This window comes from Nannospalax galili, unplaced genomic scaffold (genome assembly GCF_000622305.1).
Source record: "Nannospalax galili isolate Female #2095 unplaced genomic scaffold, S.galili_v1.0 scaffold1087, whole genome shotgun sequence".
NCBI lineage: Eukaryota > Metazoa > Chordata > Mammalia > Rodentia > Spalacidae > Nannospalax > Nannospalax galili.
The window spans coordinates 2,379,251-2,407,225 of NW_008356845.1; the positions used below are offsets into that span (position 1 = coordinate 2,379,251).

General features: G+C 40.5%; 1 protein-coding gene across 1 annotated transcript in view; it reads left to right on the plus strand.

Moving 5' to 3' along the window:
- LOC103751353 (nesprin-1) overlaps positions 1 to 27,975 on the plus strand; it is a 62,127-nt gene that overhangs the window by 17,602 nt on the left and 16,550 nt on the right. Inside the window, exons 7-18 of the mRNA XM_029556984.1 lie at positions 4,016 to 4,169; positions 5,997 to 6,625; positions 8,370 to 8,549; positions 11,125 to 11,275; positions 11,630 to 11,788; positions 12,609 to 12,791; positions 16,633 to 16,734; positions 18,831 to 19,034; positions 21,306 to 21,513; positions 23,107 to 23,219; positions 24,617 to 24,822; positions 26,197 to 26,352. Of these exons, the coding sequence (XP_029412844.1) occupies positions 4,016 to 4,169; positions 5,997 to 6,625; positions 8,370 to 8,549; positions 11,125 to 11,275; positions 11,630 to 11,788; positions 12,609 to 12,791; positions 16,633 to 16,734; positions 18,831 to 19,034; positions 21,306 to 21,513; positions 23,107 to 23,219; positions 24,617 to 24,822; positions 26,197 to 26,352 (2,445 nt within the window). The remainder of the gene's footprint in view (positions 1 to 4,015; positions 4,170 to 5,996; positions 6,626 to 8,369; positions 8,550 to 11,124; positions 11,276 to 11,629; positions 11,789 to 12,608; positions 12,792 to 16,632; positions 16,735 to 18,830; positions 19,035 to 21,305; positions 21,514 to 23,106; positions 23,220 to 24,616; positions 24,823 to 26,196; positions 26,353 to 27,975) is intronic.

Below are 27,975 nucleotides of genomic sequence, written 5' to 3' on the forward strand. Positions count from 1 at the left end.
TTTTTTTCCATCCTTTCACCTTAAGGTAGTGCCTGTCCTTGAAAGTGAGATGAGTTTCTTGCAGACAACAAAAAGCTGGGTTTTATTTCTTAATCTGTTCAACTAGTTTGTATCTTTTGACTGCAGAGTTCAGTCCATTGATATTTAAAGTTATTAATGAAAGATGTGTATTGTTTCCTGTCATTTTTATTTCTGTTCATATTCTTGGTGTAGCTGTGCACTTCCGTAGTTATACCTTCATTATGTTTCTTTCTGTAATATGTTGGGTATGGCCATTCCTTTCTTCAGCTCTTTGTGTTGCTTCAAGAACTCTCTGAAGGGCTGGTTTTGTGGACATGAATTCTTTCAGTCTATTTATGTCATGGAAGATTTTTCTTTCCCCTTCAACTATGATAGACATTTTGGCTGGGTAAAGTAAACTGGGTTGGCATCTGTGGTCATTACAAATTGGGAATACTTTGGTTCAGGCTCCTCTGGCTTTCATAGTTTGCACTGAAAATTCCGTTGTAATTCTGATGGGTTTTCCTTTATATGTGACTTGTTGTTTTTCTTTTGCAGCTTTCAGTATTGTCTCCTTGTTCTGTGTGTTTAGTGTTTTTACTATAATGTGCCATGGAGAGTTTTTTTTTTTTTTCTGGTCCTGTCTGTTTGGCGTTCTATATGCTTCTTGTATTTGTATGGACATGTCTTTCTTTAATTTTGGAAAATTTTCTTCCATGATTCTGTTGAAAATCTGGTCCATACCATTATCTTGGGATTCTTCTCCTTCCTGTATGCCTATGATTCGTAAGTTTGGTCTTCTTATGTTGTTACACAATTTCTGCATATTCTATTCTCGTGATTTCTTAAATTTTTCATAATTTTTGCTTAAGTGGGCTGATTCATCTACTTTATCTTCCAGTCTTGATATTCCGTTTTCCATTTCATTCATCCTATTGTTGAGGCTTTCTCCTGTTGTTTCTATTTGTCTTACTGAGTGTTTCACTTCCTTCTTCATTTCAGCCTGAGCATTCTTCAATATTTATAACTCTTTTCTGAATTCATTCAGAAGTTTATACCTATCTTCCTTCAGTTCTTTGTGTGTTCTTTAAAGTCACTGAGTTCTTTTATCATGTTTTTAATTGTTCCTTTGAATTCCATGTCCTATGTTATCACTAGGGGGTTCTCATTTTATTCCTCTGCGGGACTTTTGGTGCTTGATGGGGATATATTATTTGAGTTTTTTGTGTTATTATTTTTTCTCTGTGACTGACATATGGATTTCTTTGTAGTTTATGATTCTTGTGTGAGACTCAAGCCTTCTTTTGTTGAGTTGGGGTCTGCTTCTTTTTGTAAACTTTATGTGCCTTTGTGGTTTACTTGTTGGGCGCAAAAAACTTATTGATCTAGGCTTCAGGTTCTCTCTTTTGATTTTATATTAGAGGGGCCAAATTCCTTTGTTCTTGCTCAGGAGTTCCCACAGAGGCCCAAGTCAGATGAGGGTCAGATGCTCTCAGGCTTTCTCCTAAGATCTGGATCCCTCCAGGAATGCTGGCCTCAGGAATTTGGGGTCTGGACTGGCCTAGGACCAGGGCCCAGGAAAGATGCTGGCCCCAGGAAGGCTCTCAGGCTTTCTCCTAAGATCTGGATCCCTCCAGGAATGCTGGCCTCAGGAATTTGGGGGGCTGGGCCAACCAGGGATGCAAAGGGAGGTAGGGGTGGGAAGAGGCCCCAAGACCCCCCAGGGACTACAGGGAGGAATTGGGTTGGTCTGGATACAAAGGATCAGGAAACAGTTGGGGAGTTTGGGCCAAGAGGTCAGTACAGAGATCTGGGCTTCCAAGACAAGAAATGGGCCAGTGCCCAGGCTAGGAGGAGAGATGGGCTCGAAAATAGATTACATCTTGATTAAGTAGATGATTGATAATTGACATTTGTGTCTCTAATTAAAAGAACAAATTATCCCTTTAACTGATATTGATTACCAATGTGATTCTGGATACACATAAACCTCTGACTATTTGAAGTTCACCCACTCAGCAAATGTTTATTGAGTTTCTAGAATGAATCTCTGTTTCTAGGCTGTGGAGACCACTTTCAGGGTGCCTTCGTTTATTCTAGTGTTAATTCTTTCATTTTTCTGTCAACCAACAAACCTTGACTGGGATACCTGCCACATGCCAGGCACCACACCATATGCTGGAGCCTTAAAAATAAAATGTGACAAAGGTATTTTACAAATCAGGGTGGGTATAACAAGAAGCCCAGGCCGGGGGTGAGCACGACATGGTGGGAACAGCAAAGAAAGACTCTGAATGGGTGCAGGAAAGGCCTGCAGAAAAATCCATGACGTGTCAAAGATAAGCAATTTCCCTTAAAACAAAGCAGGATCTGCCCTGCATGCTGGGGAGAAAGTAAAGGAATTTTAAAGTAACACAAATGTGTGAAGGCATTTCAACTGTTATGTATGTAGTGTTCTGGTTTGCTTTCCATTGTTCTGGTAAAACACTCTGACCAAAAGCAATTTAAGAGAGGAAAGGGCTATTTCAGCTTACACTTCCAGGTCATAGTCCATCACTGAGGATATCAGACCAGGAACTTAAGGTGAGAACATGAATCAGAAACTATGGAGGAAAGCTGCTTGCTGGCTCACTCATTGGCTCATGTTTAGCTACTTTCTTATATACCCCAGGACCACTTACCCAGGGAATGGTGCTGCCCACAGTGAGCTGGGCCTTCCTACATCAATTAACAATCAAGACAATCCCTCATAGACATGACCACAGGCCAGTCTGATCTATATAATTCCTTAGCACAAGTTTTTTGTTTGTTTTTTTGTTTTTGTTTTTGTTTTCCCTCTTCGATGACTCTAGCTTGTATCAAGTTGATGGTTAAAGCTAACTAGGACATGAGGATAGTATATACATTTTACAAGGATTAAAATTGAAAATCACTTTAAAACTTGAACTCTAAATACAGACCACTGTAATTAACTAAGGCTAATATTTTTAGTCCCAGTTTTAGATTCTACTCCCCAATTACCTATTATTAATCAACTAATTTATTTACTGCATAAGCATTGATTGTTCCCTGAAGTATTGCAAGCAGCCTTCTCGATGTGGTTAGCAAAGCAAAAAATGTTCTTACTTTTGTGGAATGGGAAGAGGGGCAAGACTGGGCTTGGGGAGATAGATATAACATTAAACAAGTGAATGAACAAGACTGTTTCTGGTTATAAGTAAGAAGATAACAAAATAAAGCAACTTGGCAGGAACTACAGAGTATGGCATCTCCAGCGTGGGTGCTCCAGAGAGGCCAGCCATCTTAACATCTGTGTGCTATTGTCAAACTAAGGCAGCTCTGGACTCCCAGCACACAGGCAGAGGGAGCAAAGGAGCCAAGGTTCTATGGCAGAAATGTACTGGGATGTTGTACAAGAGAGGTCAGTGGGAATGTGGGGCAAGTTGTATCAGATGGGGCAAGTAAGGAGGAAATCATAAGGGACTCTGAGAGGCCGCAGAAAGGACACTGGAGATTTTGCCTTCCTAAGTGCAGTAGGAAGTAAGGTGGAATCATGACAGGGAATACTCTAACCTCAAGAACTCATGTCTAGCCATGATCCCTAGAGTGGTCAGTAGGGAGGCAGAGGCAACATGATTGTCAGCTTAGGACACTGCTGGATGCCAGGTAAGGAATGAAGAGATTCAGACTGGGTTGGGAAGTGGGAACAGGGCCAAGAGGAGAGGTACTGTGCACGTGGTGGTCCCATGCATGTGCAGTGCTGCCTGAATGATAGGCATAGCTCAATATAGTCATGATGGGGAAGCCTGGAGGGAGGAAGAATGGCCCATCAGAGTGGACAGTGTTCACTGTCCAAATCATGAGGAGAGCAGCATTTGGGAAATTGAGTATGTCCAGAGGCCTGTCTTGTCCATGTAGAAATTCATTTTGTTCTGGGGAAGTCTCTTTTCCCAAAATAAAGCATGAACTCATTCTGTTCAATACTGGGACATTTAAAACCCATTTCTCCATGTAGGATTAATTTCCTTCAGTCTGTTGTGGCTGAACACCAGCAGTTTGATGAGCTGCTGCTTTCCTTCTCTGTCTGGATTAAGCTATTTCTTGGTGAACTACAAACTACTTCAGAGATAAGCTTAATGGACCATCAGGTGGCTCTTACTCGGCACAAGGTAAGTGTTTCTCTCAAGACTGAAGGCATATTTATTCCGAAAACAGAGTTCTTGAATTAAAAGGGATGCACCACTTTGAAACATACTTGGCAGCAATTTAACTTTTTATTCATATGAAAATGACTTAATAATTGAACATATAGGTCCAGCCTATGTGTTATGCAAATAAATTAAACAGATAAAATCACTTCAGGTAAAAAGGTTGAAAACTCCAGTAAGAAACTGTTTGCTTATGGTGGGCCAAGTAATTTGTAGAATTAAGTGATAAGAATGCCCATTTTTAAGTTTTCTAATTTGTTTTGTTACAAAACTCAAAGCTAATACAAATTACAATACTTTAAAAGCTTGTTTTAAAAATGTAACCACTTAGTTTGAAGGTGGTTTAAAACTTATGACTTGGGGCTGGAAAAATGACTCAGCAGTTAAGAGTACTGACTGCTCTTACAGAGGACCCAGGTTCAATTCCCAGCACTCAATTGGTGGCTAAAAACTGTCTGAAACTCCAGTTTCAGGGAATCCAACACCCTCTCTGACCTCCGAGGGCATTGCATGACATGGTGCACTTACCTACATGTAGGCAATATACTCATACACATAAAAATAATAAAATATTTTTTTAGAAAATAAAAACTTGTGACTTATTAATATTTCTATTATTTGCCAGTTTGCCAAAATATCTACCCTGGTATCATAAAAAAATTAAAATTCAGGTATTATCATTAAGTACTAGGGTAGTGGGGAAACACTAAAAACTATGCACATAATACATTAAAAGACAAAGCATTTGATATTTGCTGAGTCTTCATTCTATGCTGGGTTTCTACTTTACCTCTAAGAAAAGAAAAAGAAAATTTTTCTAGTCTTCTGGAAAGGAAGCAGCTTTACAATTTAGAAGAAGGCAATGGCTAAATTGCTTATACTTCAAAGAGACTGGATACTTGTATCTGACTAAACTTGAGGCTTTCAAAAGATTTACATCTCAAAGGGGTAGAGAGAGAGTAGATTTACTTGGGCACATTTTCTAGGGTAAACGCCCTGAGAAAAGAGTTTAGGAACCTGGAGTGATGAAGAAAGAAGCTGTGCAAAGTTTAAAAGTCAAACTGAGGAGTCTCTAAAGCCATTAAGGTTGATCATGGGTAGTAGTTTTTCTTTAATGGGAGCCATGCTCCTGTTGTTGGCAATTTTCTGTTGGATTTTAACCATGACTTATTGTAAGCTGGTCAAATTTCCTATACAGTTGTCTCAATTGAAACACGGCCCTGATTGGAAAATAATTAAATCAGAGCTGTGTTCTATATGAAATGTACGGATGAGCAAAATGGAAAATTTTCTGAGTGTTTCTGAAAGTTCACCGTGGATGACTTGTAACTGCTAGCCTAGAGGCTGAGGAGATGCTCAGTGAATGTGAGCATCAAGACCAGAGTTTGATCCCTAGCACCCATGTAAAAAAAAAAAAAAGCCACACATAGTGGTGTGTGCCTGTAATCCCAGTTCTAGGGAAGCAAAGACAGGAGGGTCCCTGGGGCTTACTGGCCAGCCAATCTAGCTGAATGAATGGGCTTCAAATTCACTGAGAGGCCCTGAGGTAGAGAGCAATGGGGGAAAACAACCAACCTTGACCTCTAGACTCCACATGCATGTGCACACATGTGCATCCACACATGAGCAAGTGTACACAGTACACACAAAGAAATGAAACATAAAAATTATAAATAAGCTAATACTAAGCTATCCATGGCACGTAATGTCTATCTTCACATCAAAAACCCTGACATCTATCTCTCACCATTGTAGTGTCTGACAATCAGTAACCCTCTTCCCGTCCAGGACCACGCTGCAGAAATAGAGAACAAAAAGGGAGACTTGCAGAGTCTGCAAGGTCACTTAGCAAAGTTGCAGTCTCTGGGCCGAGCTGAGGACTTCCACCTCCTCCAGAGCAAGGCAGATGACTGCTTCCAGCTCTTTGAGGAGGCCAACCAGGTCGTGGAGAGGCGGAAGTTGGCTCTATCTCAACTAGCAGAATTCCTCCGGAGCCAGGCATCTCTGTCCACTCTTCTCCATCGGCTCAGGCAAACCGTAGAAGGAACCAGCAGCATGAATAAGAAGCAGTCAGAGTCCTTAAAACAAGACCTTAACGACGCCATTCAAGATATGAAAAAGTTAGAATCCAGTGCTATCAGTCTTGATGGCACCCTTACCAAAGCCCAGTATCACCTGAAAAGCAAGAGCACTGAGCAGAGGACTTCCTGCAGAGCCACTGCTGACCAGCTCTGTGCAGAAGTAGAAAGGATCCAGAACCTTCTGGGAACCAAGCAGAGTGAGGCAGATGCCTTGGCTGTGTTGAAAAAAGCATTCCAAGAGCAGAGAGAGGAGCTACTGAAAAGCATCGAGGACATCGAAGAAAGGGCTGAGAAGGAGCGGTTGAGAGAACCCACCCGCCCCGCGCTGCAGCAGAGGTCAGCCATGGGTGGACGCCACTGTCCTCTGTTTTCTGTCTTTTTCTGCAATTAACTTTTGTGCAAAGCTTTAACACAACTCCCTCTCTCTCTTTTCTATCTTTATCTCTCTCTCAGGTAAAAATAATTTGATAGGCAAGTATTAAAGTTATTTTGGTTTCTTTAAGGATCTTCCTAAGGCCAGTATATGAGCAATGCTGAAATCTTATCTACAGGATAGCCTGTAGATCATGTTATCTATTTGCAAGCAATTTCTCACTAGTAGGAGAAGGATTCACCTTCTCTAACAAGAATATAGGCAGAGATCCAAACATATGTTGAGATCTTTCTTCTGAAGAGATTACTTTTGCTCAGGTTAAAACTGGTGCAAGCTCAGCCAGTGCAGTGGTACATGCCTGTAATCCCAACACTCGGGAGGCAGAGGCAAGCAGATCTCTGAGTTCGAGGCCATCCTGGTCTACAAAGTGAGTTCCAGGCCAGCTGGGGCTACAGGGAGACCCTGTCTCAAAAAAAGACAAAAAAAAAAAAAAACATGGTTCAAGTTGTTTGAGAGTAGACAGCAGATGGCAATGGTTTCTTCTTGTAGAAGGAACTTAGCACAGTGACATTTAAACTGAAGACAGCAGCTGGAGAGATGACTTAGCAGTTAAGAATGCATACAGCTGTTGCAGAGGACCTGAGTTCAGCTCCCAGGACCCACATCAGGTGGCTCACAGCCACCTGGAACTCCAGCTCCAGGGGATCCAACACCCTCTTCTGGCCTCCACAGGCACTTGCACACATGTGCATATACCCACACACAGACAGACACCTATACACATGATTGAAAAAATAACTCTTACAATCTCTAAACAGAAACCAGTCAACTTGGACAAATGGTTCTTGCCGACTTTTAACTCCTATCATCATCTCCAATCCATTGAGAGCACACATTGGTTGAGAAAATGTTGCAATGAATTTCTGCATTTACCAATCCCAGCCAAACAGAGGCTTCCCTGTGCTGCTGTAGGCACTTTACATGGAATTTGAAGGATAGAGATCATAGGAAGACCTGTCTGCAGCCAGGACATTCTGGAAATGAGATGGAATGTGCATGTGAACTTACTGTACACTGCAGCACAAAACCACACACCAGCATGAGTCGGTAGCTCTTCTGTGTATCCATGTTTCACAGATGTTCACATATTCATATATAGGGACACCATTAAAGCATGATGATTTTCTCATGATAATCTCTTCTTTAAGGAGATAATTTAAGTTTTCACATTAGTTGTTTTCCACAGAGCTTTGGAAGAGTTATTTTGTGTTTGAATGCAGCAACTGTGCTCATGAGGTATAATTATTTATGTGAACTGGACCTCAGACCTCAGATGGATTCCTAAGGAGTGACCTTGAAAAGGAATTCACCTATTTGACATATAATACTAGCCTTCTTCTTAATAAAAGAATGAAAAGTGATTTTTAACATTTTCTGAAGTGCAATCACCTCTTTATCAGTTATGCATTAGTTTAATTTCTGTGTTAAAAGTTTTTCTAAACTGGGTGTGGTGGTGCATGTCTTTAATCCCAGCACTTGGGGGCAGGGTGCAGTTCTCTATAAGGTGGAGGCCAGCCTGATCTACATAGGGAATTCTTTTTTTCTAGCTATGTTAATGTGGGCTTTCTGAACTCATGCACTTGGGGAGAAGGAATATTAGTTCATCACTTTTACAGATGTAACCTAAACTAACATGTGAATTTTCAGGTTAAGAGTGTTTAACCAACTAGAAGACGAACTGAACTCCCATGAGCACGAGCTCTGTTGGTTGAAGGACAAAGCGAAGCAGATTGCCCAGAAGGATGTTGCCTTTGCTCCTGAAGTCGACAGGGAGGTAAACCGCCTGGAAGTCGCCTGGGACGACACTAAAAAACTGATTCACGAAAAGTAAGAAACATCTTGATTTTGTGATTAAAGCTTCCAAGTACTTTTCTGACGTTAGGAGTTGCCTGTTGCAACGTTAAAATCTTGATCCTACAGAAGAACTCAATTAAGATGATTCTCTTGGTGTCACAATTCCATGTGAGAGTAATGCTTCAAGGCAATAATTATCAGCCATTAAAAGGTTACGATGAGAATTTAAACTTTGATTGTTTTCTTAGGTTACACTTAACTGAGGTATATTTTAAATACAGTTAAATTCTCCGTTTTTTTCCCGATAGAATTCTATGAGTTTTGTCAAATTCATACAGTGGTGTAATGATCCTAACTATCAAATTTCATGATAACAGTTCTAACTCTGGAAGAATTTCCTAATGTTTCATTGCAGTTCATCTCTCTCCCTCAGCCCATTTCTGGCAGCTTTGAATCACTTTCCTGTATCTGTAGTTTGGTCTTTTGTTCAAAGTCACAGGGAATATAATCTTTAGAATCCGGCATTTTTTTACTTAGCATAATGGATGTTGTTTTGCATATCAATAGTTCATTTTTTATTTATATATTTGCAAATTCCATTGAATGAAGGCATTACAGTTAATCCATCAACTAATTGATGGACAACCGAGGTCTTTTTATTTTGGATAATTATAAATTAAGCACCTCTAAGCATTCACACGTTCTTGTTCATGAGTTTTGGTGTACTGTAAGTTTTTCTTCCACTTGGGTGAATATTTGAAAGGAAGATCCTGAGTTGCATGTAAGTATATGCTTACCTGTGTAAGAAGCAAGCGATTCTCAAAAAGTATACATGCCAGCTTGCTCTCACACCACTCAGACTTGAGATCACCAATAGATGTACATCATTCCAACACTTGTTATTGTCGGGTTTTTGTACATTTGATTGCTTGCTGTGCTAACAGACATATAGGGGTATCTAGCTGTGTTTTTAAGTTGTATTTCCCTAGTAACTAATAATAATGGGTGTATACTCTTATTTACCATTTGTATATATTTTCTTTGATGAAGTACTTGTTGAAATTGGCTGTTTTTTTAAATTGTTTTTGTTGTTGTTACTATTGAGTTCTTTTTAAAATATATAATCCCAATCAAAGCATCTACAGAAGTTTTGTAGAAATTAACAAGCATATTATAAATTTTATATGTAAAAATAACCTTAAGTGGTCAGTAAAATTTGCAAAAAGGGGGAGACTGGGAAGATGGCCAAGTGGGTAGTGTTTGCAGGATGATGTACCTGAGTTCAGTCCTCAGCACCCCATAAAGCTGTGTGCAGTGGTGTGCGCCCGTAACCTCAGCATCGGGAGGCAGAGACCCAAGGATCCCTAGAGATTGCTGGCCAGCCAGTCTAGCTGAAATGGTCAACTCCGAGTTCAGTGAGAAACCCTGTCTAAAAATTAAGGCGAAGGATGATTGAGGAAAATGCCTAGCATGTACCTCTACCTCTGGCTTCCAGAAACACATGCAAATACATACATATAAATGTACACACATGAACATATACACATAAAGAACCAGCTGTTTTTAACTCTTGAAAAAGAACTGCAGGACTCACATTACCTGGATCACTGACTTTTAGCCGAAGGCTAACTATGGAGCAATAGACCAAATAGGACCCAGAAATGCACCCACGGACACTTAGTCAGTTGGTTTTTGATAATGTAGCAGAAGCGATTTGATGGAGGGATTCTCTTCAGTGAATGATGCTGGAACATTTCACTATCCATATGAATTGTAAAGAAGTGAGCTTCAACCCCCCTGACGTCAAGTACAGAGGCCTTTAATACAAAACTGAGAGCAGTGTGCATAATGCTGACTGTTAATGTGGGGTTTTAAAAAAGTCAACCATGTCACATAAACATCATTCCATGCTTTTAAATGCTTGCTGGATTATGATTTCTTAGAGATCACACAGTATTCAGCTACAAAAGCGTATCAGAATTGATTCAGTCAGTAAACAGATTTTTTAACATTTAGATCATTTCTTATCTTTTTTCTTATTATAGCTAAGCGTGTGAAGAATATCATTTTACCTAAATTTGCCCAAGTGCGTACACATATGTTTCTATGGAAAAAAATTTAAAGGTAAAATTGTTAGCTTGAAGGAATCCCATGATTATTGACCCAAACTACTGCTTTTGATAAATTTCCCAGGGAGATCATATCAGTGAATAATTATTACAGTAAATTAGACGAGGGGAAAACTCATGTGCTTTAATGACTTAGTTGTGTTTCGTTTGCTTTGGTTTTGCTTCATTTGATTGTTACTCACCCCATAAAGCGTTGGGAAATATTTAAAGCAGCGTGGAAAGCCATTATAAAACTTGAAACATTCACAGGATTCAGCTAAGTCTGTCTGAGTTGGGGGACATGCTGGAGCGTGAACTAAGCTTCATTAGCCCAGCCAGCAGCATCATTTTGACCTCTGCAGGGAGAGTGTGGTTTTCTCTGGCTTCCAGTGCCCATCTCCGAATATATTCTTGTGGTGACCTACCAGCCCTTACCTGAGAGAATCCTTTCCCTTCCTGACACGTGACCTTAAGTGAGATATTTTCTTTAATCTTTACAGTCAGGGTCAGTGCTGTGGGCTTATTGATTTGATACGAGAATATCAGAACTTGAAGTCAATTGTGTGTAAAGTTCTGGAAAATTCTAACAATGCCATTGCGATGAGACCTACTATCAAGGACCAGGAGGACCTTAAGTGGGCTTTTGCCAAGGTAAAATTCAAGTGCATTAATTTATTTAAATAGTCTATGTTTGTACTCTTAAAGCAATCCTCTGTACAACTGTTCCTGTTAGTACATGTACATGTGGATAATTCCTGCCAACAGCTCTTTTTTTCCTACAAATAATGATATCCCAGGATTCTTATAGTTCAAGAAAGCATATATATGTATACATATAACACATATACATGTATATATACATGCACTGAGTGCACATATGCATATATATAAATGTGTGTGCATATATATATTACCATTAATGTTTACATAAAGCCAAACATAACTTTTTTAGAGGCAAATGGTTTTAATCCCTTATTAGAGGTTGTTTTATATTTTTGTCCACAGCATGAAGCTGCTAAGAATGAAATGAATTCTAAACAGAAAGATTTGGACAGTTTTACCAGCAAAGGCAAACACTTGTTATCTGAGCTGAAAAAAATCCACAGTGGTGATTTCAGTTTGGTGAAGAGAGACATGGAGAGCATGGTGGACATGTGGCTGGATGTAAGCGCTCCCCCTAGATTCTGTGAATGGCTCATACACCTTCCTCAGTCAAACTCTGAAGGACTATTCAGAGATGTGAATTCCAGTTTGAATTTTTCAGTTCTAACTCCAAAATAAACAAAAGTCATCTTCGCATAATGTTTAGAGATAGTAAAAATGATTTCAGTTACTCTGCTAAAGCTTATTGACAGATTTCTGGAATTTCACTTGATAGCTTCAATCATAACAAATAACATAGAATGCTTTCCTTCTTAAAGGAACTATAGGTAAAATTAGAACAATTTATCAATATCCTATAGAATAGAAAAGCATAATAAATAATAAAGTGATGAGGCTACAGATTTATAATGAGGAACATCAGACTTACATTTTTGGGCTTTAGTCCTGTCCCTTACCGGCTATATGGGAGGATGCTCTGTATTTTCTTATATTACAGATGTGTCAAAATCTATTTAGCACCCTTTTCTGTACCTTAGCATTACAAATAAAAGTACTTATTAAGCTACTTTGAAGATAAATAAAATCCTACTCTAGAGAGACCTCAGTCCTCTACAACTCATCTTTCTAGTGAGTTGTTTTTCCAATATACCTTTTGTCATAAGTATCGTAAGAAAAGTGGATGTCTCAGAAATTCAAACAACTCTCCCATTGATGGACATAATTTTTGGTCATCATTTAATCAGGTGCACTAATTAATATGTAATTTAAAAAATCCTTGTCAGTTGGGATATAATTTTTCTAATCACAAAAGCATTGATAGGGGAGTAAGTGTTCTAGAGCCTTATGACATTGATGACATGACATCTATTTTCTATCTCAGGTATCTGAGAAAATTGAAGAAAACATGGATAGGCTGAGGGTAAGCCTGTCCATCTGGGATGATGTCCTTTCAAGTAAAGAGGAGATCGATGGATGGTCAAACAACTCTCTCCCACAGCTGGCAGAAAACATCAGCAACCTGAACGACAGCCTCAGAGCTGAAGAATTCCTGAAAGAATTTGAGGTAACTGCCTACACCTACATATGGAGGTAGTGGGACATCACTGTCTCTAATGTGAACAAAACGTGGCATTTCTAAGCTTAATCACCTTTCAAAGACAGAGTAGCATAAAAGTCAACTGCCTTCTGATGTTGATTCAAGAATTGCATAGGCGCTAGTTAACATTTTCATTTTTTTAATTTTAATCATTTCTTAGTTGGAACTTGTATTAGTCACCTTTTTGTTGCTGTGAGTTTACACCCTGTGAAAAAGCAACTTTGTGGAGAAAGGGTTTATTTGGGCTTACCATTCTAAAGGGGAACAGTCCAGCATAGTGGGGAAGGCTTGGTGACAGAAGTCTGAACCTGGTTCATCACACAGGAAGCAGAGAGAGAGAACAGGAAGTGAGTCCAGGCTCAAAAACCTCAAAGCTTGCCACCATTGACAAGCAAGGCTCCACCTCCTGAGGATTCCATAGCCTTCCCAAACAGCACCACCAGCTGGGGACCAAGTGGTCACATACATGCGTCTACGTGGGACATTTCTCATTCAAACCACGATAGGCCCTTTACCTCAAATTTTAGTAGAAAATAAAAGTTCATAAAATATCTTATTCTTCTGAGAATACAGTAACTTCTTTTTCAAAACCAAATAGGAAGTGTTTAGTACCTACTGTTCTTTGATCAGAAAAGCACCCATTCATGGAGTGTTTACAATGTGCTATGATTATGTTTGGTGCCATGTCGTCCCATTTTCTGTACAGAAATAGAAGAAAATTAAAGATTAAAATAATGTGCCTGACCTGTTGTAAATTGTAGTCAGTAACTTATTTTCAACTATTGAAATTCCACTTATTACATTTATTTTTTAAGATTTATTTATATGTGTGTTTGCTTGTGTGAGTTTGTATTCACCACACATGTGCAGTAGCCTGAGGAGGCCAGAAGAGAGCATTAGATTTCCTGGAACTGGAATTACAGGCAGTTGTGAGCCAGCATGTGAATGCTGGGAACTGAACCCTGGTCCCTGCAAGACTAGCAAGTGCTCTTGACTGCTGAGCCATCTCTCCAGCCCCCTATTGCACTCAATTTAAAATTCTTCCATGAAATTCTTTAAAAATGTTTATAGTATGTGAGGCGCTATTTTAGAAAGAGAAAACAATGTTAAAACAGCCTCTGCCCTCGTGGAATGTAGATTATATATGCACACATAGTACAGTATACTATAGATTACAATATATTGAACATAAAATGTCCAATGGTGGACTGAGAAGATGGCTCAGTGGATAATGCAATGGCTCTGAACGTGGTGGTCTGTCTGTAATCCCATCATGCAGGAAGGAAAGGCAAGGGTTCTCTGGAGCAAGCTGGCTCACTAGACTAGCTGAGCTAAGGAGCTCTGAGTTCAAGTGAGAGCCCCTGCCTCAAAATAGAAGGTGGATAACTATTGAGGAGGACATGGGGCATTGTCCTCTGGCTTCCCCACACAGGTATATACATGTGCATGTACACTCACATATGTGCCCACACTCATACAAGCATGCATACACACAAAAATGTTCAGTGATAATTAGGCCATGATTAAAAACTTAGCAGGATGATACTCCAGCCAGCCCTGTGCCTGGCACAAACACAGAGCTTAACAAATAAGTAAATGAATGATTACAGTCTGAATTAACTGTATTCAACCATAATGCCTAAGTAATTCTGACTTTCAAAGTATATGAGAGATTTTATGATCTCTGATTTCTAAGGGCAATCAGGACTCAAGAAAACTATACAGACTAAGCTTGTTCAATCAGAAGTGAAGAACATTGTACTCTTTTTATTTGTTATTGCTGATGCTATATTAATTTTATAGTTTATATAGATATAGTAATTCTAGCTTATAGAAGGTGGTTGCTAAATTTTCAGGAATTTTGCAAGATGGCATTAAACAACCATTGTTTAAAAACTTAAATTAGGCCTGGCATGGTAGCACATACCTTTAATCCCAGCACTTGGGAGGTAGAGGCAGGCGGATCTCTGAGTTCAAGGCCAGCCTGGTCTACATAGTGAGTTCCAGGACAACTGGGGCTACAGGGAGACCCTGTCTCCAAAAGACAAAGCAACAACAACAACAACAACAACAACAACAAAAAACCCTTAAATTATAGGGCTGGAAAGTAAGTTAAAAGCACTTGTTATTTCAGAGGACTATATTTGCTATCTCAAAATCCAAGTTTGATTCCCAGGACCCATGTTGGGCAGCTCACAGCTACCTGTAACTCTAGCTCCAGGGGGACCCAAAGCCTCTGACCTCCATGGGCACCTGCACTCACATGCACATACGTACACATAGACACACACACACACACATACACACACACATATAATATAAGAAGTAAAAAATAATCCTTAAAAAAACAACTGTAAATTGTTTTTTTAACAATTAACAGAAAAAAGTTAATGAGGGGCTGGAGAAATAGCTCAACAATTAAGAGCACTGACTGCTCTTGCAAAGGACCAGGTTTGGTTCCCAGCACCCACGTGGCTCCTAACAACTGTTCTTACTTCAAGTTTCAGGGGATTTGACACCCTCTTCTGACCTCTGTGGGCATTTCACTTGTGTGGTGCACTTACATACATGTGGGCAAAACACTCATACACATAAAATAAAAATAAATGAATCCAAAAAAATTTAAAACAAAGTTAATGAATACTCAAAATTTATAATTTTTTGCCGGGTCTGAGGTACACACCTGTAATCTCAGCACTTGGCAGGCTAAGGCAGAAGGATCATTACAAGGCAGGCCCTTAGGTTGTTGATACATGTTACCTCTGCCCCATAGACACAAGTCATGCCTTGGGATGCTGTACTACTCTGATGCGTGTGCTCCATGAATGTCCTGACATCACACTTAGAGATTGCAGTGGTGGTTTACTGGGAGAGGGGGTTGTCAAACCAGCCTGCTTTTGCTGACCTCATAAACTCTGGGGTATGCCTCAGACCCACATTCAGTGTAGCCAGGGTCAGTCTCTCTGAAATGGGCTGTGTGACAACCCGGTTAATAAAATTAGTGCACCAGCACCAGCCCAACATGGCAGCACCCTTCCTGCCGCTGCATCCTTCCTGTCTCCATGCTCTACATGAGAGAGGTCAGTAGACGAGATTCCCTAACCACCCAAGCTGGTTCTGCAGAAGGCCACCAGGCCTGGCAGTCAGTTCTACGTCTCACAGTGAATTACTTCCTAAGTGCAATCCACAAAACACTGTTTCGGTTTTTCAAGTTGAAAGGGAGCCTTTATTAAATATTCTTTTGCGACTCAAAATGGCTATGAAGTTTACAGGCATCTTTGCTCAATGCTTGTTCTTTTGTACGTTACTGTTTGTGCCAAAAAAGAACAAATATCAAATGTCAACGTTGTAATTGATCTGACTTCTGCTCTGAGTCCTGTGAACGTTTGAATCGTTTCTCCTGTGTGCAGTCTGCTCTGTACACTGGATGCTCTTGTGCATTTGTTTTAAAATGTTTCTGCAAGACTTTGGTGTTGCCATAGTCACTGGTAATAATACTGCTACGGAATAAATGACAGCCTGTTGGAAATCCTCACTGACTCAACTCTTTTGGTCAGTGGTTTGTTTTTTCCAGGAGATTTCTTTCTCTAATAAAACAGGGAGGAAGTAAAGAACGTTCCACAGAGTTCCTCACATTCCAAGTGAACTGTAATGGTAACATTTTCTATATTCATAATAAAGCGAAGCGGATTTTATAAACACTGTTCAAATTGGTGTCTTAACAGTTAGCACCGTTATGAAATGTCAAGTGTAGCCTGTCAGTGCTTTGGGTTAGTTATGCTTTTCCCTCTTTATCTTCATTTTACAGTCTGAGGTTAAAAACAAAGTCTTGAAATTGGAAGAACTGCATTCCAAAGTCAGTGATCTTAAAGAACTAACTAAAACTCCAGAAACACCAACAGACCTTCAGGTAAGTACTCAATGAGGTTTGCTTTTGGTATGTGTGTGGCAGGCGTGTGTGTGTGTGTATATACATATCCTCACTCCAAAAATAAAAAATTCACATGTATGCATGGGCCTGTATGTGTATGTATGTGTGTATATGTGTGTGTATGGTCTATTTTATGTCTAGACAGGAATAGAAACCCCTTGATGAATATTTGTGTTCTTTTTTGGGAGGGGAGAGTTGAGACAGAGTCTTACTATGTAGTCCTGGCTGGCCTGGAACTGACTTTATGAACCAGTCTGTCCTTGAACTCACAGAGATCTGCCTGCCTCTGCTTCCCCAGTGTGGGGATGAAAGGAGTGGGCTACCACGCCTAGCTAATATTGATATGCTTATTGATAACTTCCCAATTCATCTACTGAGTAACTGGGATCTGGGGATCAGCACTGCTAGGCCCTTCATAGGCTTGTAGATCGTTCCAGAGTCAGGAGAGGGAGGAACCAGCTGGCCAGGAAACCTGGGCTACTCCAGTGTCTGAACCTGGAAGCATCCGGTGCAGTGGGTCTGCTGTGACTGCCAGACCCAACAGCTCCTGGCCAAGAGTTCTGTGGCACCTTTACCCACTTTCTTTTAGCTGCTTTCATGGTTTTCTATGCTATTTCCCACTAACTTAATCAGTGGTGTTTGGCACTGATCTGAGACATGTATGGAAATGTTAGACATTTCACTTGAAGGTGGACACAAAGGAGGTGAGGTGACATTCATGTTTAGAACTGAAAAGGACTCTTTATAACTGTCCCCTAAACTTGAGGCATCAATGGACAACAGTCTCTCTCTCTCTCTCTCTCTCTCTCTCTCTCTCTCTCTCTCTCTGTCTCTCATGCACATGTGCATGCATATCAGCAAGGAAGAGGTATGAGTTGCTTTAACTTTTCTCAGGTGTGATGAGAAGCATTTTTGAAGAGACCCCTTAGAGGGCAGCTTGTGTCCCTTGCAGTTGGTAACCACCACTGTATAATTTCCAGCCCCCTGAGAGGCAGGCTGGCTGACTCCTGGTGTATGGGTAGTCAGCATCTCAGTGTCTGTTGGGGTGATTAGCAAAGTGTGGTCTCAGCACAGAAGTAAGCTATCAGAGGGGAGGAAGAGGCCACTCCATGAGCCCACAGTGTGAAGACACCTGGGTTGCCTAAAAGGCTCTCTGAAGGATGAACTCAGAGATGCCTTGAGCTAAGAAAGGACAGAGTAGAGACAGGAGAGGGCCAAGCACATCTAGGGACCTTCAGCTTGGGTCCCCAACAATGGGATGTTTTCAGAAAAACCCATAGACCAAGATAAGAAGGGAATGTGAGAGGTAGCTCACTCTAATTGATGATTCTTCAGTTCATGTCCCCTTACCACCTGCCAGTTAAAGCTTATAGGACCTAGAGCTGTGTCAGGCAAGGGTTAACAGACACAAGAAAGGAAAGAGGCTCTTGCTTCCTGTTTGCAACTGTTCTGAGCCAGGAGCAAACAAAAACAAAAACAATACTGTATGCTTGAGATTTTTCCAAAATAGCACTGATCTTTGAGTTGTGGAATTGTGACTGTTTGGCAATTTACAATCATTAAGTCCTTTCATTAACTTAGAGGTCACAAAATTCAACTTTCCTGAAATACTTCCTCCCAATAGAAGAAAACAGCTAACCCCAGTGTATGTCTTACAGGTAGAGAAGAACATAGCAATAAAATTGCTTTATCATTAAATCCTATGGTAGATTTTTTTTCCTGTCTTAGTTACATCCAGGCAGGCCATGTGGGAATGTTCCTCATGGAGAATTAAGAGGTTTTTGGGTCCAGCTTTGCTTTTAGAATGTGATCACCTCTTCCCTGGAACCTTGCTCAAAACCACATTCTAACATCCAGAGTTAGCTGCCATCCCTGCCTCGCATTTTCCCGTCACTAGATATGTTTGGCAATGTGCACTCTCTGATTTTCCTTCCTGGGAAAGGCTATTAGTATTGGAAACGCTTCCATGGTGAAGCTAATGTGTTCTTGATGGAGTCGCACGTAAACAGAATTCTTACCGCATGAGTGTTCGTTCAGTCCTCCCAGATTTTCATGAAATCTTACTTTATATTTAGTTTGTAGAAGCAGACTTAAGGCAGAAGCTGGAACATGCCAAAGAGATCACCGAAGAAGCAAAACTAACCCTGAAAGATTTCACTACTCAAAGGACACAAGTGGATAGATTTGTCAACGACAAAACTACATGGCTGATCAAGGTGGAGGAATCGCTGATGAGCTGTGCCCAAAGCGAGACTTGTGAAGGGTTGAAGAAAGTAAAGGTAGGTTCACAGACTAACATGAGTGCTTCTGCTTGGATAGGCATATTCCTTTTACTTTGTAACCATAATAAAAGTATAACTAATGCTTTCTATTACCCATATTGAAAGTGTTAATACCAGACTAATTCTTAATATTGGAGTAAGGGGCAATGGATGAACGAAATGCAGACACTAAGAAGTGAGACGTGGTGGGCTTGGTGGCATACACCTTTAATCCCAGCACTCAGGAGGCAAAGGCAAGGTGATCTCTATGACATCAAGCCCAGCTTGGTCTATATAGTGAGTTTCAGACCAGCTGGGGCTTCAGGGAGAGCCTGTATTAAAAAAAAAAAAGCACAAACAAAAAATAGAAGCAGGAAGTGAAAGATGAATAACGAGAGGGCAGACAGCATTACTGGATTACTGGAGGCTGTGTCCGTAGGCTATGCTGATGAACACACACACACACACATTCCTTTTTGTAAAAGGGTGATGATATGGGAAGCCTGTTTAAGTTTACATCAGTTTTCAGGCTTGAACATCAGTTGTTTTAAGGTTTATTTTGACTACTTTCATCTATAGAATGTTGTAAATTTTTTTTAGAATGTTGTAATTTTTTAAAATATGTGTTTAAATTTTTTAGAAGAAGCATTTCATTACAGCTTTAACATACTCAATAACAGTTTCCAGAGCAAAGATACATCTCTTTCAAAAGTGGTTATAACATTTTTAGGTTTGCTGTTAAATTAATACAGTTATACAATATTGAACTCAGTATAAGCCCTGTAAGACATAAAATTGAATGAATTTTTAACCTTTAAAAAAGATCTCCATTTCATTTTAAAATATACTGTTTCTTACAGAAAGACTCATTTTTTTTGGCTAATAACACTGAGATGTTGGTGCATCTAATCTGTATGTATCTGATTATTACTAGTCATAATCAGTTGCACTTGGATCCTTGGCACCTGTGTCTGTCTATAAAGTCATCAGTTAGACTTCAATGTTAATGTTTATCACCTCTACTAATTAACATGATGTAAATTTTTATGCTTCCTCCTCAAATATAATTCATTCCTTAAATTTGTTGATTTGTGTGTGTTTGTGTGTATGTGTGTGTGTGTGTGTGTGTGTGTGTGTGTGTGTGTATCACACAGAACAGAATGTTGTAATTTTTTAATGTCAGGAAAACATCCATTTCCTTTCTCCATGTTAATAGATGAAGATCCCAATCAACTGTGAAGGACACGTGTTGTGTTGACTTTTCTGCCATTTCTACACTGTTCCTTCTCCAAAAAAGATTTAATTATTTTTAATTATGTACATGTCTGCATCTGTATGTGAGTTTGTGCATATGTGAGGGAGTGCAGACACCCTAGGAATCCAAAAGAGAACACTAGAGTCCCTGGAGCTGGAGTTGCAAGTGGCTGTGAACTTCTGAACTTGATTGCTGAAACTCAGGTCTTCTGCAGGAGCGGTACATGTACTTAACTGTTGAGCCATCTCTCCAGCCCTTTATGCTGTTCCTTTTTTAGCACAGTTTTATACTACACTGGACACAAGAACATATAGTTTCAAACTAAGTGATACTGTGTGGGCCTGGCCTGTAATCTTGAAACAAAATCCCAAGTGACCCACCAAAGAAAGCAAGCTGCGACAGATTGTAATGGAGGAGCTGAATTCAGATCATAGCTGAAAAGCTATAAAACCTACTAGATTTCCTTGAGATCCTAGACTACAGATCAGTTTCTAGCCACTTTCCAGGAGCTGTTGGTTACCAAGGGGGACTGGAATGTTTTAGTAAAGAATCAATACAGGGGCTGGGGAGATACCTCAGTTGGTAACCTACTCGCCGCACAAGCCTGAGCACCCGAACTTACCTAAAAAAGTGCTAGGCACATGATTCAAAGTTGCAATCCCAGTGCTGGGGGGAGGTGGGAAGACAGGTAGATTCCCAGGGCTTGCTGGCTAGAGACCTAGCTGAGTCAGCAAGCTCTACTCCAATGAAAGACCTTGTTCCAATGAACAAAGTGGGAGGCATCTTAAACAGCCCAGGTTGTCCTTTAGCCTCCACACATATGTGCACACATGCCGCATGTGTACCTTTATGCATGTGAATAGATACCCATGCATGTACACACCAAAACAAAGAGGCATATACAACTCAGTAGATTTGAATATTGTCAAGTTTAGATTTTTTAAAATAAGGTAGCACAGTGAAACAATTGAAGTGTTTCTCTTGATGTGATGAATATCCATCAAGTATATTCATGGTGTGTTTTCATTCTGTAGGATATACAAAAAGAACTTCAAAATCAACAAGGCAGCATCAGCTCCACCCAAGAAAACCTCAACAGCTTGTGCCGGAAGTACCACTCAGTGGAGCTGGAGAGCCTGGGCCGGGCCATGACTGGACTAATAAAAAAGCATGAAGCCGCGAGCCAGCTGTGCTCCAGAACCCAAGGCAGCTTGCAGGATTCTCTGGAAAAACATTTCAATGGTGAGCTATGAAAGGTTTTAGCCTGATTAGTTGTTTATGAGAAAAAGTTAAGACCAAATGTGGCCTAGAAACCGCCAACAAAAGTATGAGCCAGCTTTCCAGAAGGACAGCATTTGGCTTCATCTGTGCTTTGAAATTTGAGTAGCAGACGTTCCGGGGCTCTCACCTACCTGTAGGATGCTTTCTGTTTCTTCTTGAGAAAGCAGGAATTGACTTTGATGGTTCTGAATTTTGTCTAGATATTCTACATGGAGCTTAGGTATGTGGAAAACTGCCTCTGTTGAAGTGGTCAGCAGTTGCTACCAAATAACCAGAGAGACTTTTCCTGCTAGGATGAAATACCGCCATAAATGTGGCTATCAGAGGAGGCCCAGGAAATGGCAGCCACACAGTCCAGAAAACAGTCAGTCCTGTGTCTGTTTTTTCACTTCTGTATAGCTGTTCCTCTACTCTGATGCAGATGCATCATTCAAGGAGCTAGTTCCTGCCTGTGCCATAAAAATGGCTTTCTTTCAGGACTGGAGAGATGCCTAAGTGGGTAAAATGCTTGCCATGCAAGCGTGAGGGCCTAAGTACAGATCTCTACATACAAAGATGAATGTATGTAGGGATACACATCTGTCTTCCCAGCACCAGGGAGGTAGACAGGTGGATCACTGAAGCTTACTGGCCAACCAGTCTAGCTGAATCAGTAAGAGACCCTGTCTCAAAAAATAAAGTTCGGGGCTAAAGACATGGTTCAGCAGTTGAAAGAACTAGCTGCTCTTCCAGAGGACCCAGGTTTGGTTCCTAGCACTCACATGACAGTTAACCATCTGTTCATTCCAGTTCCATGGGATCCAACACCCCCTTCTGGCCTCTGTGGGCATTGTGTGCATGTGGCACACTTGCATACATGCAAGCAAAATACACATACAATGAAAATAAATATATTTTTAAAAATTTAAGGAGGGGGTGCTAGAGAGATGGCTCAATGATTGAGTGCTGGCTGCTCCTGTAGAGGACTCAGGTTCAGTTCCCAGCACCCACATGGCAACTAACAACCATTCATAACTCCAGTTACAGAGGATCTGACACCACCTTCTGGCCCTCATGGGCAATGAATGCATGTGATGTACTTGCATACATGCAGGCAAAATACTACACACCTAAGATAAAATAAATAAATAAATAAATAAATGTTGTTTTTAAAGTTGGAGAGCAGCAGAGGCAGAGACCTGATATGGACCTTTAGCCTCCACTTGCACATGCACACACATGCACACATGTATGCAACATGTACAAATGCCTTTAACTCTCTTTTCTCTCCTTACACTCTCATAAATTCTTTACAAAATGAAGGAATGCAATGGGAGATCAAGTATTCAAGAATTCAGATGCTTTTCAGTATCTTTGAGATAACGTCTCCATTCTATGGTAATCATCCCTGGTTGTTGATAATGTTATAATATTTTCTAAATCATCATTTTCTTTTCACAATATTTTATAAGGCCAGATGAGCTGGGCTGAAATTCAGAAATAATTTGTTGTGATAATCCTAGAAGTTCACTCCACAATTTGGATTTATTCTCTCATTTTTGTTATTTTCAAAAGATTCTATGCAGGAATTCCAAGAATGGTTTTCAAAAGCAAAAGCAGCAGCCAGAGAATCATCTGATCAAAGTGGTGACAGCCAAGTTCTGGAGGCAAGGCTCCATGACCTTCAGGTACGAAGCTGGCGGCCCCTCCTGCCCAGCCTGCACCCAGGTCCTTGGCTCATGCTCACGCCATTCCTTTCTAGAACCTTCTTATTCAGCCATCTTTTCTTCTTTCCTTACAGCTGGGCTGTTGAGTCAAGAGTCAGACTCATGAAAAGTCATTGTGAAAACAAATCAAAGCTAGAAAATGCCTAGATCTCTTTCTTTTTGCTTTTTGGCCTGCGAACCATTTTGGGGAATTCATTCAAAATGAAATTTTATTTTAATTTTTATAGCAGCAAAAGCATAAATATTTTCTATTATTATTGGAGGAGCTTTTTTGTTTTGTTTTTCAGAAAGACATGCTTTTTATCTTTCTAAAAATACTTAGAGTCTAAGTTTGAAAATGTATTACAAATTAAGTAATGGTAATAGGTCATTTGGGTTTTACTGACTAAGGAACATGTGTAGATTCAGGAAGAAGCCATTGTGAAGTATAGGCCAAAAAGAACTTACAGAAGAATAAGTTTAAATGAGGTTTTAGCCAAGTTTTCATAGCAGTTTATCTGAGCAAAACACAATGTAAAGTATTGTAAAGCAAATGTTTTATAAAAATTAATGAGACAATATGTGGTGGCGTATGCCTGTGATCCCAGCATATGGAAGCAAACACAGGAGGATCTCAAGTTCAAGGCCAGGCTAGACTGTATAATAAGACTATAAAAATAGCCCTAATGAGGACCATGAGAATTTTTTGGCCCAACAGGTGATAAAAATACTGCCAGTAACCTATTGTATTAGAACTCAGGGTGAGAAGATTATCACAGCACATGATGATGGCTTTGCAGGAGGCGTGGTAAATTCAGGTGTGGAATTGCCCTCTAGAAAGCTCAAGGCAGTTGGATTCCACACAGAAATGTTTGGGTGACCACTGAAAGCATTCTGGAGTTCAAGGGAGAAACAGCCAGCACTGAATTCTGGGCTTCCCTTGCTTACTGGAAGCCCAGGCATAGAACTTCCAAGGAAGAGGTATATGTGAAGGAAGGAACGTCCCATTCCTGAGGAATGGACTTTGTGTGCAGAGTAGACCGGAAGAAAAGGAGGAAGAGGAAGAGGAGGTGGAGTGGCATTCTGGTTACAGGACTGTCATGCTAATCACTTGAGGAGATGGGACCTGGGAGGCTGAGACATTAAGAACAGGTCGCTAGTGAGGACTTCCTCCATTCCAACTTGTTCCTGGCATTCCATCGTTGGTTCCAATGGCTACCTGGTACTGTCTTCAGTTAGGAGCTCCACTTTTATCCAATTGCATGAACTTTCGCACTCCAGCCCTCTTAGAACTTTTCCCTCTGGGCTCTGCTTTATTTCCCACCTGCTTTACTACCTCAGCTGCTCGTTATAATGAACCATCCAACATGTATTTCCAGGGTGTCCTGGATTCAGTTGGTGATGGGCAGAGCCAGCTCGATGCAGTGACTCAAGAAGGACAAACTTTGTATGCACATTTGCCCAAGGAGATCGTCAGCAGCATCCAGGAGCAAATCACAAAGGCCAATGAAGAGTTTCACGCCTTCCTGAAACAATGCCTTAAAGACAAGCAGGCTCTCCAGGACTGTGCTTCTGAGCTGGGGAGGTTGGTTGTTCTAATAAATGCAGGTTAGCCACACACAGAGGGGGTTTTCAAAGACTTAGGGAAAAGGAGTCATCTGAGGATGCAAATCATACTTGAACTGGGAGTTTGAAGTATAATGATCTTTGATCCACCTTAAGCACAGATTGATGACTAGTTCTGAAGTTTTCATTTGGCTTTATTTCCTACATAGGAAAACCTGAGGAATAATACTCACTGGTGATTACAAATGAGCTAAAATGACAAATGTCATTTTAGTCACTTTGGCTAAATCAAGATATTAGAACTTTGATATGCTTGCTTTTAGCTTATCTGTTTTTCTCCTTGTGTTCATCTCTGCTAGGATAATCTTGGCAGAAAGTATTTATTGGATTCTCTGGATCAAAAGTCCAGTCAGTTACTTATATATCAATGAAGGAGTATATCAAATTAGAGGGACAATCCTCACTACAAGGAGAAGAGGCAGGGTGATCAGATTGCCTTTCTTGTGGCCCAGCAGATATGCCTGACTCTTGTCCAGGTTTTTGAATAGAGCTTATGCTCTTATCAGAATGTAGAGTTTTTGTGCCACATTCAAACTCCCTTAATAAACAAAGACATGAAGGCCACTTCTTTCCCCCGGGCTTCTACTGCCCCATTTACCCACTGGCCCCAATTCAAGGGTCACTGTTGTGAGACACAATCTTAAGTGCATATTGACATGGGAATAAACCCTCACTGTCCATTAGCCGTTATGAAATTAATTCAGCTAAGAGAAATAACTTATTTTCCACTTCAAACCTTAAACATACCATGATTTGCACATTTTATTAAAATTCGTGACCATTTGGGAAAGCTTATTGCTGAATTTTCTCCATAACTTGAAAATTTGTAAGGTCTTAATTACCATATAGAAGATACTGTGACTGGGCAGAATACCTGGTACGTTAATGAGGTAGCAAATTTTTCCTGCCTGGAATCCCACTTTGCAATGCAGAACTCCACAGAACTTCTGACCATCCACAGTCATGTGGGTCTCTGTAAATCTGTCTGCTCTCTGACGTTTGGCTCCATTCTTCAGTTCCTTTATGAATGAAACTAAGAACCCTCTAGTGGACCCTCTTTCCTCCCATTCAGTATGGACATATGGTGTCTTACTTTAAGAGACAAAATGTCCTACAGAGGCAATATGTGAAGGTGCTTTGCAGACAATGATAGACTGGCACCATCCTTTGGAATAGTCTGGAAAAAAATTCATTTTGTACCTTTTGTATGTTCAGAATGTAGTATTATGAGAAACCCTCAAAAAATTTAATTAAAAAAAAATGTCATGACCTCAGCTGTCAGAACTGTAACAAACACCTCAGGGTTTCTCTAAGATGTTTTTCTTTTCTTTAGCTTCGAGGATCAGCACAGAAAACTGAATTTATGGATTCATGAGATGGAAGAAAGGTTAAACACAGAAAACTTTGGAGAGAGTAAACAGCATGTTCCTGAGAAGAAAAATGAAGTTCATAAAGTTGAAATGTTTCTGGGAGAAGTCCTGGCTGCCAGGTGTGGTGCAGAAGTGGAGTAGGTTATTGACTTGCTGATGTGTTTAGCCTGGTTAGTTAGTGACTGGCTTGGTTGTTGGGATGATTGACTGGTTGGTTGTTGTTGGTTTCTTCTATTCCTGAATATCTAAAAAGCATATCGAAGAACCATGCTGTAGTCTTCATGGAGGGTGTTTTCCACAGATAACGTGTGATGGAAACACGGTGTTCATTTACACCCCGGTTTCATCTCTCTTTACCCAAGAAACTTGGCAGGTTGTGTCGCTTTCTAACTTTTAGCTTTTTAAACATTTTATTTATTTTTGTTTTGTGTGTGTTTTGTCGGCATGTATGGGAGTGCACCGCATGTATGCCTACAATGTCTGGAGGACAGAAGAGAGCAACAGATACCCTGTGACTGGAGTTACTGTTAACTGCCATGAGTACTGGGAACTAAACTAGGGTCCTCTGCAAGAGCAGCCAGGGCTCATAACTTTTGAGCCATCTCTCCAGCCCCCCGAAATTTTAGCTTCTCAAGATTGAGTTAAGAATGCTGTGCTTCCCTTTCTAGGGTTAGCTTAAGTTGATTACTATAAGGAGAAGCAGATATGAAGAAAAAAAACTAAAAACTACAAAATCCACAGGGACAGTAAAGATAGAAGAATGCAGCTGTGGACAGACCCACCTTCTGTATATTCCTCACACGTTGCAGATTCTAGCCCTATTCCTATCCATCGGTCCACATTGCTAATGAAGTAAGGGTTGTGACTGTTAGGTCTCACCTTCCTGTGGTACCCTCCTCAGCTGCAGACTTCTGTCCTTACTGCTGCCCTGGCTCCTTCCCTGGGCAGAGTCTCTCATCTGCACTTTCAATGTTGCCACCAGCATCTGTAGGCTCCACCTCTAGCACTTACCACTTCTGCCTCTCTATTGAAAGATAGAAGGCTCTCCATCAGGGGAGTGCAACTCAGCCCAGAACTTGGACTCCACAATGACTCTCTTGAAGAGAGAGTATATTTGTCTATGAAACAGAAGAGGACAGAGCTTACTCTTCTTAAACAAATCAACAAAAATCATAGGCTAAGTAAAAATTGCTTAATTCAGCCCACAGTCATTTTCCAGTCCTCTGAGTTCTGTTTATGGTCAAGGATGCTAGTATTATCATTACTGTGAAAAACAACCATGTGAGCAAATGAACAACAAAGCCTGTATCATGACTAAAATCATCCAGTTATATCTTTGGGGTTGTGTCCAGGACCACTACAGAGATCAGAATCCTTGGGTGCTCAATCCCTGTGTGAAATGGCGTATTGTTTCAGATAACCTTCTTGTATCCCCCCTGTGTAGTTTAGATCAGCTCCAGATTACTTCTAATACAAAGTAAATTCAGAGTACAGAGCTGTGGTGCTATATTGTTGGGGGAGTAATGAGAAGGACAAGAGTCTGTGCATGTTCAGTACAGACATGGTGTTAAAAACACAGCGCATTGCTTTCAGTTTGGAGCTGTAGAGCTTGAGGAGGAGGACCCGCCGTGCTTGGCATGCAAGCTTGATGACATCATAAACGTCCCTGGCATGCTTCACGTCCATCTCTGGACATCCCCCCCGAGACCTCAGGTTGTACCACTTTCATCTTGCTGTTGTCT